Source organism: Saccostrea echinata, unplaced genomic scaffold (genome assembly GCF_033153115.1).
Source record: "Saccostrea echinata isolate AGI-Se365-2 ecotype Australia unplaced genomic scaffold, CSIRO_AGI_Sech_v1 ptg000017l, whole genome shotgun sequence".
NCBI lineage: Eukaryota > Metazoa > Mollusca > Bivalvia > Ostreida > Ostreidae > Saccostrea > Saccostrea echinata.
The window spans coordinates 5,040,709-5,053,099 of record NW_026889766.1 but is presented as its reverse complement, the minus strand read 5'-3'; the positions used below and the strand labels follow the sequence as shown (position 1 = coordinate 5,053,099).

Below are 12,391 nucleotides of genomic sequence, written 5' to 3'. Positions count from 1 at the left end.
GTTGTTTATACGCCCCATTCGAGAATTTTCACTCATATAGAGACGTCACCATATACCGGTTCAAGGGTTTCAAAATTTGACCTTTACTCGGTCATTGAGCAACGAGGGATCTTTATCGTGCCGACGCCTGCCGTGACACGAGACCTCGGTTTTTAAGATCTCATCCAAAGGACCTGCAACTTTCACTTCAAAGGGCAGAGCGCATGGCTAAGGAACAGTTGCTACCCATTTTTTATCGACTTTGGTCAGTGGCGGCTGAGATTCGAACTCACTACCTCCCGATCACGGAGCGAGCGCTTTTCGACTGAGCTACCGTGAATGGTCTAGTTCGAAAGAAAAGAATGAGAAACGGAAATGCTTACCACTTACATCTTTCATATTGAAAATTCCACAGCAGTGTAAGAGAGAAAGATGGTCCCATACCTGAGCATAAATTCAAATAAATATTGGCTTGTTAAAATAGTGTTTTCATGCATAACCATATATCATAAATCTATGACTGTATTGTACACAATTTTCAAAATATAAATTCAATTTTTCAAACTTCTCTGCATGTGCATTAATTGAATATCATTAAAGTTTACTTTATTCGGAAGTAATTTTTAGAGATACAGTAATATTCACTAAAACTACATAATAAGCACATGTGTACTCCAGAACATGGCTTTTCCAGTGCATGTTGGGGTTAGCAAGTGGGTCTTCCTAGATGAGAGTACTGACGACTATGGTGTCAGTCGTAAAAATTCGATCAGTGTTACCTTTGTGCAAAAATGAATCTCCATAACCATGCTTATTAGCTTGATTTTACTCTGTTACTTACAAGTGACGCTTAAAACTGTAAAATTTGCTTTTTTAAAACTCATTTTTTTGGTAATCGTATGAGACTACATATTAGTAATGGCATTTTTATTAGGATTAATCCGTGAAATCTCTTCCTCACACATCAGATTTATCAACGACGGAATCCTATTACTGCTCTGTGCACATTAATTTTATGAATCAATAAAACGTTTCAATGTTAAAGTTTGCTTATGTTCTTTTTCTTTTTTCACTTTGTTATAACTTTCGACTAGAATTCCATTAAGGAATTTTCCTCTAGTTTATTTCTTTCTTTATTATTTATCTATTTATTTTTACTCTTCTGCATTTATCTATATTTATTTTTACTCAGCTGTGTTTTCCTTTTTGAAAATGAAAGATTACAGTAAAAGTATACCATAACATTGTACTACGACATTGTATCAGTAAAACATTTTAAGCACAATACGCTACCATGAAAGGGGTTTTCTATGCTACCGATTTTATTTTTAAAAATCCCGATATACATGTAAATGGGATCTCCCCCTGGTTTGTGGTTGTTTATTGGTTGTCAATATAAAATTGACAAATTTTGTATTGGTTGTATATGTTTTTTATCCAACGAGTGTTTTCTGTCCCTGAGCCATGGCGAGGGAATAGAAAACACATAACAGTTGGATAAAAATAATATCCAACCAAAAACCATTGGAGATTCTTTTAATCTCATGATTTTCACATATCTATCACATTTTCTTCACTGTTTGAGGTCAGTTCTTAGGAGGGAAGGGTACTAGAACGTTCTCTGAATCTTGAATAATTGAGATATATCGGATAACTGTATATTGAAACGGTTCATTTGCATTTCTGCTTCTTTATATTTTTTGTTGGCGATAAGGAATACGCTTTAATCAACCACTCTCTTAGTGTGATAAAAAGAAAAGCTTGTGTTAGACTCAGATTCAAAACTTACTACTAGCGTCCTTTGCATTTTGTCACATTAGATGGTACTGAACTAACAGGAAAAGTTTCAAAAAACTTAAAATTTTTCATAAAGCTTTTTTTTAATAGAAAACAAACAGAAAATTCCTCTATCCAGTAAAGTATGCTGGTAGCAGTAATACGAGAAAGAGAAATGGTTTAACGAATATCAATTCTTGTTGTCTTTTACGAAAAAAAATATTTGGTTAATTATACATAAAGGAGGACGAGTGTCACATGAAATAGTAATGAGGGGAGAATAGATATCATTTAAAATGGAAATTAATAATTTGTATGTTCGTGACAATTTGTTGTTCTTCTTTTTTATTTTCACAGTGTTAAATCTATACATTTTTAATGCATACGCGATTCTATGTAATGGTTGACTGAATCAAGATCATTTGTTGGTTAATTATACATAGAGGATGGGGTGACGCATTGTTGAAATGTAATATTAATATCTTTTTTAAAGATATTAATGTTACATTCATTTTAAAAATAAATGCCAGAGACACTTTCTTTTTTTTTTTCAAAAGCACAATACACGGAGGCATGCACGATTCTGTGTAATGCCTGAATCATTTCATATTTTATATACACCAACAATGTTGGATCATTAATTTTTCAGAAAGAAAGCTTATTTATTATTGGTATAGCTATGTTTTAGGTGAGCAGCATTAATGAATAAATAAAAAAAAATATGATCCTCTATTATACCCCAGGAACAATAATTTGAGCAAAACTGAAGCTGTACTAGCTGCATATGCTTGTATGTTAATATAACTTTGACTAATCATGATGCTGCTTTCCTGAGGAATTTTTTAAAATTTTTTTCTCTATACGAGGATTTTCCCGTAAAATCGTGGATATCGCGTTTATATCCTAAATTCCATGTAAAAGGGTGGGGCGTCATCCAACTCCAAGGGCAGGATTTGAATAAACTTCATTCTGCACTACCTGAGAATGAATGCATAATATTATTAATCGTAATTCTGCTATTTCTGAGCAGATTTATTTTTAAATTATCCTGCATATTATCATGTAAAACTTTGGTGGTTCCACCCTACCCAAGGCCTAGGGGCAAGATTTGTACGAATTTGAATGTATTCACAATGGCTGTAAGCTTCCATGTCAGTTTAATCATATCTGGCATGGTGATTCTTGAGAAGATTTTTTAAATATCCCATTAAATATTCACTTATTCTTTATTAGTAGTATCTCGAACCTGACCCTTCATATGAACAAATCTAAATCCACTTTATCCAGGGTGCCAAGTTTGGTTGAGATGGGTCCAGTGGTTTAGAGAAGAGGTTGAAAATGTGAATAGCTTACAGACGACAGATGACGCACGACAGACAGAGAGGCAGATGCCGGACACTTTTGATAAGAAAAACTTTCTTGCATATTTGGCTCAGGTAAGCTAAAAATTTAGTGAAATATCCTTTTACAATAGCCAATTAATAAAATCCTGCTTGTCTTTCGCTTGAATAAATTTTGATTAATAAATATCCGTTTTGAAATTTAATCAATTTGACCAAAATTTCTTAAAGTAAGGTGTCCTAGATTTCTTTTTTTTAAATAAAAATCTGAAATGTTATTTTGCTACTTGTTAAGTAAAGCAAAAACTTTATTATTTTCCAATATAATGTAGGTTTTTATCTTATAAAGACGTCTTTTGAAGCATCGTGATATTTTTACTTAGCTTTGATGACTTTCAGTGCGCATATACTAGTATTCACTTATACAGTTAGATTCATTAATAAAAATACTAGAAAAACAACTGATGTCATTGAAATTTCCTTTTTTATCAAACAGATAATTTTTGTTTTAAATGCACTATTTAGCCAAATATCTTTTTAAAGGTTTTTTTTTTTTTTTTTTTTGATTTTTATACCATGCGTAGCCTACACTGACTTGGGTGCATATGCAAAGTTTCAAGAAAATCTACCGTCTGTGTTTTTAAGGGATCATCTCAAAAACAGTTACATTTAATACAGGGCTGTATGAGGAGATGCTTTTGTGCACTTTTAACTAAATTATAAGATGAACATACTACAGTAGATTTATTTCCAAATTATAACATGAAATGATAATACAGTATTGTGCATTACATGTAAGAACCACAAAATTCTACTGCCTAGATTCTAGAGCGGGCATCTCAAAATGTCAGAATTTTCAAAATCTTCCTGTTTTTATGGAGAATTACAAAATAAGACAACTACGAATGATTTATACAGAAAATATCAAAAAGAACTGCGATATTTCAAATCCCTGTGATTAAAATTTCAATAGCATATGTTTTATAATTTCTCTTTTTACGACCCCAGTGTTACAGAACTTCAGTTAATCATAAGGTTACAAACAAACATAACGACATTGTAATTTTGTTAAATTTGATAAATTTTGTTAGAATGATTGCTTTAAAAGCATAAAATAGCTTTACTTCAATATATTATCACTAGTATTGCGCAATGAAACCGCCAGCCCCCCCCCCCTTAAGTTATTACTCATGCGTCCTAGGAAAAAGTGATATAGGAAGATGAAGATTTGAAGGGTTGGTAAAATTAAACCCAATATCTTAAAGTAAATTTATCAAACTATATAAGCAAAATGTTATTTGTGTGAAAACAAATTGCCAATGAATGGTGTCCATGGCTTAGTGAGTTATACACGCACCATGTAAAGTGGAATTTAAAGCGATGATTTCTAATATTTCTAGAAAAGCAAGTTTTGTACTATAGTTCTATTTTTAGTAATTAAATAAAGTGCACGCAATTGATAAAAACAAAAAACAAAACAAAACATAAACTGAAAAAAACACATTTTCGATTATAATTGTAAAGAGATATATAATTTACATCTGTGCAAAACTGGAGATTTTTATGAATACCTTCAAGGCAACGGATTTGTGTATTGCGCATTTATAAAGTCATATTTCTGTGAAATGTGACATCCATATTAAGCAAACAAGGTACAAAAAAGAGAAAAATTGGATCCAAATACGAAGGTAAAAAAATATTTGTTTCTGTTAATACTAGCTCAGAAATATCAAAATAATACGTCACGAAATATACGCTTGATCTATGATCTAAAAATTTTCTTTAAGTATTTTTTATCATTGTAACTTAACTACAACAACAGTTAGAATCGAGTCTTTTCAATTTGCCCCAAAAAGAAGAACAATACAATGCATGTACGAGAGCTGTTCAAAAATTACGCGGACTATTCTATTATTCATTCTGACAGACGTCAAATAATGAAGAAATTTTAAATATTTCTTTAAAATTCCAGTGAATTTTAGGATAATTTTTCTTTAATTATTTTAATAAAATTTTCTAAAGTAATTGCTGTTTTGATATTACTGATGGCGATGTACGGAGCACGGCAAAAAAAAAAAAAAAAAAATGAAAAAACAAATGTGCAGGATAAAAATTTTACTGATCAATTTTTTTATAATTCCCGATTTGTAATTTTAATTTAGGTTTCTTGTTACTGTTCTATTAATATGCACATTGTAATTAGATTTCTGACTTAAATTTTGAAGTACGAGGAGAAATACTGTGATTTTTCTCCGATCTGATCTCTATGAAAACGACTCCAAAAAATGACCTCTTGTGATTCGACGGAGCAGCACACGTTTATCAAATTATGCGTAATGCCAGGGAAAACTCCAAAACAGACTTAATTATGCTTGATAAAACATGTAGTGAACCAGTGGTATTCCCGACAGCTGTCTAAAATAGCAAAAAAGAATTTTAGACGGTAAGACCTCAGTAAAAGACAGTTCGGGAAGAAGATAAAGTTGATATAGACTGCTAAGAACTTGAACGAGAGTAATGGACGTCACAAAATATGTCAGAAATATCTGCAGTGTGGGGGTTTAAAACAAATGAGAACATACTATGCTAGTTTTATAGTTCTCAAGCTGGACCATAAATGATTTATGGGTTGTATGCTGAGTGGATAAGGTACCTCAAACTGTACAGTATATAACACTAAGAGAAGATATTGAGAAAATGAAAACTCACGTTTATACACTGCCCGTGATGTCGTTATATTGTGTGTTACATTTTGGTTAATTATATGGTCAAATATCTTTTTTTTTCTGTGCACCCTAACAAAAATTTATTATAGTTAACTATAGTGAAAACTTTGACACTTTGATTTACTATGAGACTTTACTCTGGAACTTTTTTTGAGATTTCAAAGCTTAAATCTCTTAAATTCGATAAAAGTAATGTAAAATTTGGAAATAATATGTGAAAATACAAAAAATATTTCATTTTAATAGAAAAAAAATGTGCATGTATGAATTGAAGAACAAAAATGAAATCCATAGTAAAATACTTTTATTTACTATAGTGAAAAAATCTTTGATACTATAGTAAACTATAGTTAAGTATAGTAAACAATAGTACTTTTTGTTAAAGCAATAAGTCTGTAATTTTTTAACACCCCTGTACATAGTAATTATCCTTTTTATCATACATGTATGTATACATGATCAGAAGATACGTACATTTCTGTTCATGCAATGGACATTTAACACTTTATTTCTATGATCAGAAGGTGCATACGTCTTCTGTTCATGCTATGAGTATTCAACATTTTATTTATATGATTAGAAGACATCATCTGTTCATGCTACATGTATGAATTTTTAACTTTTTTTCATTCAAGCTTGGGGCTTCGAAGCATATTCATCGATTGTTCAGTTATTGTAAAATACAGAATATGTCACGAGTAGCCAATCATTATTCTGTGACAGATCAAGGCTCTGGTATATAAGCTTTATAGCTGAAACAACGATTTTTCAAAATGCCAAAGGAACCCAGTTGTTTGTTTTAAACACACAGTACAATATGAGCGTCCATAGGATTATCTATTTCATTGATTTCTTTCTTACATTGTCTCAAGCTACCAATTTTATTTCGCGTACATTTACGACAAAACTGGAATTTAATAATAAAAAGTCAAATAGCGAACTTTTAGGAGAATGTAATTTTTATTCGTTGATAGAATGTGCTATGATATGTCAAAAAGACTGTGGTAGCTTCTTCGGATATAATCCTCAGTTGATGAAATGCAGGACCCACATGAAGATGTTTATGTCTGGAATTTTGGAGGAGGACGGCTGGATCTACTACTGTATGTATTACTGTTTCTAAAGTTTTCTTCTTTCACATAAATCATAAAAAATTAACACGTAATAAGGTATCGGTTATAACTGATTCGTAGCGGGACAAAGAGATCACTGTTAGGTAGTTTGCATATATTTTATGTCTCGGTAATTGAATCTTTTTTTTCAATTATTTGAGTGCATATAATTTTTCATGCATTATATTATGTGTTCCAAAAAGTTATCTTAAAATTCGGGGGGGGGGGGGGGTAGATTTGATTTCAAAATCTTTGATACGATGAATTTATAAAATTATGAAATGAACAAGAGTACAAAATTTAGAAATGGTGACAATGTCGTCAATATTATCAAAGTTTTAGTGTTATGACAATGTAGTTTTTTGATCCATCAGAAAAACGTAACTTTGTTATAACTTGATGGAACATTTCAAGTTCTTAATTCTTTTATTCATATATTAAAATAACAATTCTTTTCCTTTTTTGGTTGGGCTGTAAGAGCTTAAAATACTGTTGTAACACAATACCTTGAATACGTTATACTTATATCACTTACAAGATCATCTAATGATATTTTCTGCTCTTCTTCTGTTTCATTAACTTTCTGGCAATTAATAAAAAATGTAAAAAATGCATGTTGATTAACTGCAAACTCAGTGTTTATCAACGATGTTCATTTATGTTAATGTTAATTGGCGATGCCTTTACATATTTTTGCCTGCGTGGGTCTACACTTTTTGTGAAATTGTCTTTTCAAAATGCATTTTCAACATTATTTTTTTCTGTTTCAGTTCTTCCTAAAGATTGTAAGGACCTTCATGACAATGGTTACAATAAATCTGGTGTGTACGAAATTTATCCAAGTTGTACCAGCTCGGGTCCTGTCAGAGCTTACTGCGACATGGACACAATGGACGGAGGATGGACGGTCTCTAGTTTATTGTAACATTAGTGTATATCATGTTTGTTTCTTTCATTGTTTAACGTCCTTCGAGAATTTTTCACTCATATTTAGAGGCCACAACTTACCGATGGAGAGGTGCAAATTTAAATCTGTACTCAGCACTTACGGCCTTTGAGCAATGAGGGATCTTTTTTGTGCCAGCATCTACTATGACACGAGACCTCGGTTTATACGATCTCATTCGAATGACCGGTCTCCACGTCCCCCAGTGGGATTCGAACCCGCGTCATAAGGATCAACACCTTACATAACGACTCTAGAGCAAACCCTCGAGCCACTGCGCCGCGGGGGTAACGTGTTTATCATGTAAATTGGAATCAGTTTTGATAAGCGCGATCATACCAATGTTTGTCTAAATAATAACTGATCAATGTGTATCTTTCAAAGGTAATTCAAAAAAGAGTGAACGGATCCCTGAGCTTTCACAGGAACTGGGAAGCATACAAGAATGGTTTTGGAGCGCCGGATCAGGATAACTGGATTGGTAAATTTAAATCTAAGATCCGCTTTAAAATTTGACTAGTGATCTTTGTAGAGATATGCGAATCAAAAATCTATTTTAAGGAAAGGTAGTCTGTATTTGGCGACATTAATTGTATGTGTGTTTTTGAATTCTTAATGAACAAATTTAAAAAAAAAAAAGGACTAAAACGTTAGAGAAACGGATAAAGAAAACGAATTTTACTACCCCAAAAGTCTCCAAAATCAAAAGGAATTACTTAAAAAGTGCAAAAGTATGAATTTATATCTTGTTATTCTTTGATACGTCTTCCAGGTCTATTCTTTTTTTTTAAACCAAGTGTATTGAAGAACATTCATTGATCATTCCAAATATATTTCAACAGGAAATGACGTAATCCATCAGTTAACCTATGGAAAGACTTCATACCTTTATGTTTCAATCACACTAGTGGATGGAAGGAAACTGTTTGAGTTGTACGATCAGTTCTCTGTTTCCAATGAATCAGACAAGTATCAACTCCATCTGACAGGAAATACCACGGGAACCTTAGGTAAGTGAAAAGTAGAATAAATTAGTACATGTATCTTACGAACGAGAGAGAAAGAAATAGAGAGACGGCAAATAATTGCAAATACCGATACGTATCCTTGTACAGGAAACAGTGTGAAACAAAGTGGCTAAATATTCAAAGTTAAGTATCGAAAATAATTTATTTCTCAATATTTACATTTCCAATGTCTTTGTCCGAGCTAAAATTTCAAATAGTAAAAATACTTTATTTCTACATAAATTTACTGGTTCATCGAAAAGCGTTTTTTAAAAAAATCACGTGAGGGGCGGGACAAATTGAGACAGAAGCGGGACTTGTTGCACGTGACTTTGCAGAATCAAGAGCATATAAATATAAGGAATAACTGTCAGATTTTTTGGTTTCATGACGATGATCAATCGATTGGCTTGCGTGATAATTTGCATAATGAAACCAAAAAATTAGACAGTTATTCCTTAATTATATTATATAGACACACCTGTAACATCAAGCCTAGACTATGACAATGCTTAGAATATTGACGTTAAGTGCATTACATGTTTTAAATACATACATGTACCAATGTATTTTATCTGTAACTGACCTGAATTCCCCTTTTTCATTTTTTTCTCTTAAAGTACTAGATTCATAATTAAAAGATAGCCGCTTTTCGGCATTAAAATATCATTTATACCATTTCTATGAATAAGACAGGGCATCAGACAAGGATGTGAACTATGCTCCTTTCTCTTCATACGGGTGACACAGGTGACTTTATTCAGATCATTTCATTCTTATTGTGAGGAATCTATCTCCCATTGTCCTCAATCTGACTGTTAACAATAAGCGTGTTATATTTATTTTAATTTTCTTTAATTCATATTTATAATAAATTTCTTTAATTCAGATTTGTATTTATTGTTCTTTTTTCTGTAGGTGATAGTATGATGAATACCGGTAATCCTTCGTATGACTTGTCAGGTATGTACTTCAGTACATATGACAAAGACAGCGACAGGTGGAGTTTAAGTAACTGTGCGGCTGCTTATGAAGGGGGCTGGTGGTTTAACAATTGTCGCCACGCCTTCCTTAACGGGCCCTGGAACTCCAAATACTGGCAGTACCCATGGAATCCTACAGTTATGAGAGGTCTTGATGTTCGGGGAACAATGATGTTGATCAAATGTCACTAGGTACATACCATTCATTCATTCTCATTCTCTCTCTCTCTCTCTCTCTCTCTCTCTCTCTGTATATATATATATATATATATATATATATATATATATATATATATATATATATATATATATATATATATATATATATATATATATATATATATATATATATATATATATATATATCAAGGGAAAAAAAATTAAAAATAAAGTGATGTGATTTGTTTCATATATTATGGTTTCTGTGGATTTTATACAATTGCTGTAGGATAAATATTAAATATTACTGATCTTAATTTTTAAAAGAAAAATATTTTATTTTTTTTTACAGTTATACTCTACAGATGTGGATCAAGAAGAGAAGCCATGGATTAGCAATGCTATAGACGCCGACAACAAAAGTGTGACAAGAGACATTTTCTCATTGTGTTAATCATTCAATTCTTTATAATCTGATTTTGATATGCACGTAGAATCGATTTACAAAGGCAGAAGTAGTAGATAGAAAATAAACAAGCAAGAAAAAGATAAACCAGAAAAAACTAAGGCAAAAAAGGAAAATGAGTACAAACTCGAAAATTCCGTCCCCCGAAAACCTACTTCAAGGGCTATTTGGAATCTAATTCTATAAATATTACCAAAACCATATTTTTGATTACATTAATTAAGTGGAAGGGTTTGACCGAACTGCAAATTGTGCTTGTATGTGTGTGAGTGTATGGTGGAGCTGGTGGTTGTGGTGGTGATGGGGGGGGGGGGGGTGCAATGAAATTTCCATACTAAATCAACAGCAAAAGATCATGCTTGAAAAAAATGTTAATATTAAAAGTTTATTCTATATAAAAGTGGAAACTACAGCCCACCCCCACCCCCATCGGGTTTTACGTTTCCATTGTATGTTTTTAAATAATTTAGAAATAATCATAAGCGATTATGTTTCAGGCGATTTGCTTGTATAAATACTTTTCTGAAATTATAGAATTTTATAGATTTTCTATATTGAATAAGCCCCCACCCTGGTTTTACTTGCTTGTTTATAAATAATATATGAATAACCATAAGCGATTTTGTTTGAAGCGTTTTGCTGGTTTAAATCCTTTTCTGAAATTGTAGACTTTATAGATTTTCTTCAGTGAATGAACAGTGCAAATGATGTAAAGATTGTAAATAAACCAAAAACAAAAAATACTGAATTGCAACTTTCAAGTTCTACCATATGAAGATAGCTTGGGGCAAAAAACAATCAAAAAAACCGATATTTTGTTAAACATATGATCATTTCACCGTGTACAAAACTACGAAGTTTATGCTTTTCTAAAGAGAGATATATCTCCCATTTTATATCTTATCCAAAAATATAACTCCTACCGGATAGATCGGTATCAGTTATGCGTGTATCATCGCAGCCTTAGAGGACTTATGTGGATATTTATTTTGTGTTTCATCTAGAAAAAAAATCAAATAACATTTTCAAAATCATTTTTGGATGACTCTTTAGGTAGGGGTTAATATTTTTCGCGATAAGAAAAAACATCTTCAAGTGTATTTGACCAGAAATCAATATCATATCTTGTTTTCACGTGACCCCGCAATGATCATCATCACTGACGTCACATTAGAGAATAATAGAATCATTCATTACTACGAGTGTGGAATAGTGAAATTCCACCGAGGGGACAAGATTCACGGTCTAGGACGAGGCTTTGCCGAGTCCTAGACAGTGAATCTTGGCCCCGAGGTGGAATTTCACTATCCCACACGAGTATGTAATGAATGATTATTTTTCTCGCATTATTTTATCCAAAATAACGGCTTGCCATCACCATTGAAAAAATTATATTTTTAATTTAGCATCCTATTAAAAATCTGTAAACACCATCAAATAAATCGTACCTTAAAATGGTTTACACAGTATGTGTAAACTCAGAAAATGAATTTCAGTCCACTTAAATCATTCTGAATTAAATAAACTGGATTTAAAAAAAAACGATAGTGTAACATTTTAGAAGAATCCTTCCGCGACCTACAAATAGTGCCATTTAGAAAGTGAAAATACGACAATCTTTTGAATGAAAATAAGTTTGATTAAATAAATAAAACAACAACATTTTAAGAATATGTTACTTTTTTTAAGACATTGTTACAAGTATTATATAAGAAGGAATGTTTAAGTTGCCGTTCGCAGCGTAGTTATACACAGTGTAAGACAGAAAAATCTCACACTGCCGTCTCACACTGGACAGGTCTATCTAACACCGGTGATTATGCGAGAAAACAATGGATTTGCTTCACTCAGCAAGAAAGTAAAATTCCTAGTGAAATTATCGATAAGATTATGAGCC

The 12,391-nt window shown here is 31.9% G+C and overlaps 1 protein-coding gene across 1 annotated transcript; it reads left to right on the top strand.

Annotated features, from left to right (window-relative positions):
• Positions 1-6,510: 6,510 nt before the first annotated feature.
• On the top strand, positions 6,511-10,061 carry LOC133189269 (fibroleukin-like). Its single transcript, XM_061324672.1, has 6 exons — positions 6,511-6,556; positions 6,796-6,924; positions 7,704-7,840; positions 8,264-8,360; positions 8,722-8,889; positions 9,805-10,061. The coding sequence occupies exons 1-6, from the start codon at positions 6,511-6,513 to the stop codon at positions 10,059-10,061; spliced, it is 834 nt and encodes a 277-aa protein (XP_061180656.1).
• Positions 10,062-12,391: the final 2,330 nt, after the last annotated feature.

What these genes read in the sequence shown, in the direction of transcription:
- LOC133189269 (XM_061324672.1), top strand. Translation starts at nt 6,511, where the DNA reads ATGTCACGAGTAGCCAATCATTATTCTGTGACAGATCAAGGCTCTG. An exon ending in GGACGGCTGGATCTACTACT is followed by an intron (nt 6,925 to 7,703) that starts GTATGTATTACT and finishes TTTCTGTTTCAG; the next exon opens with TTCTTCCTAAAGATTGTAAG. An exon ending in CAATGGACGGAGGATGGACG is followed by an intron (nt 7,841 to 8,263) that starts GTCTCTAGTTTA and finishes TATCTTTCAAAG; the next exon opens with GTAATTCAAAAAAGAGTGAA.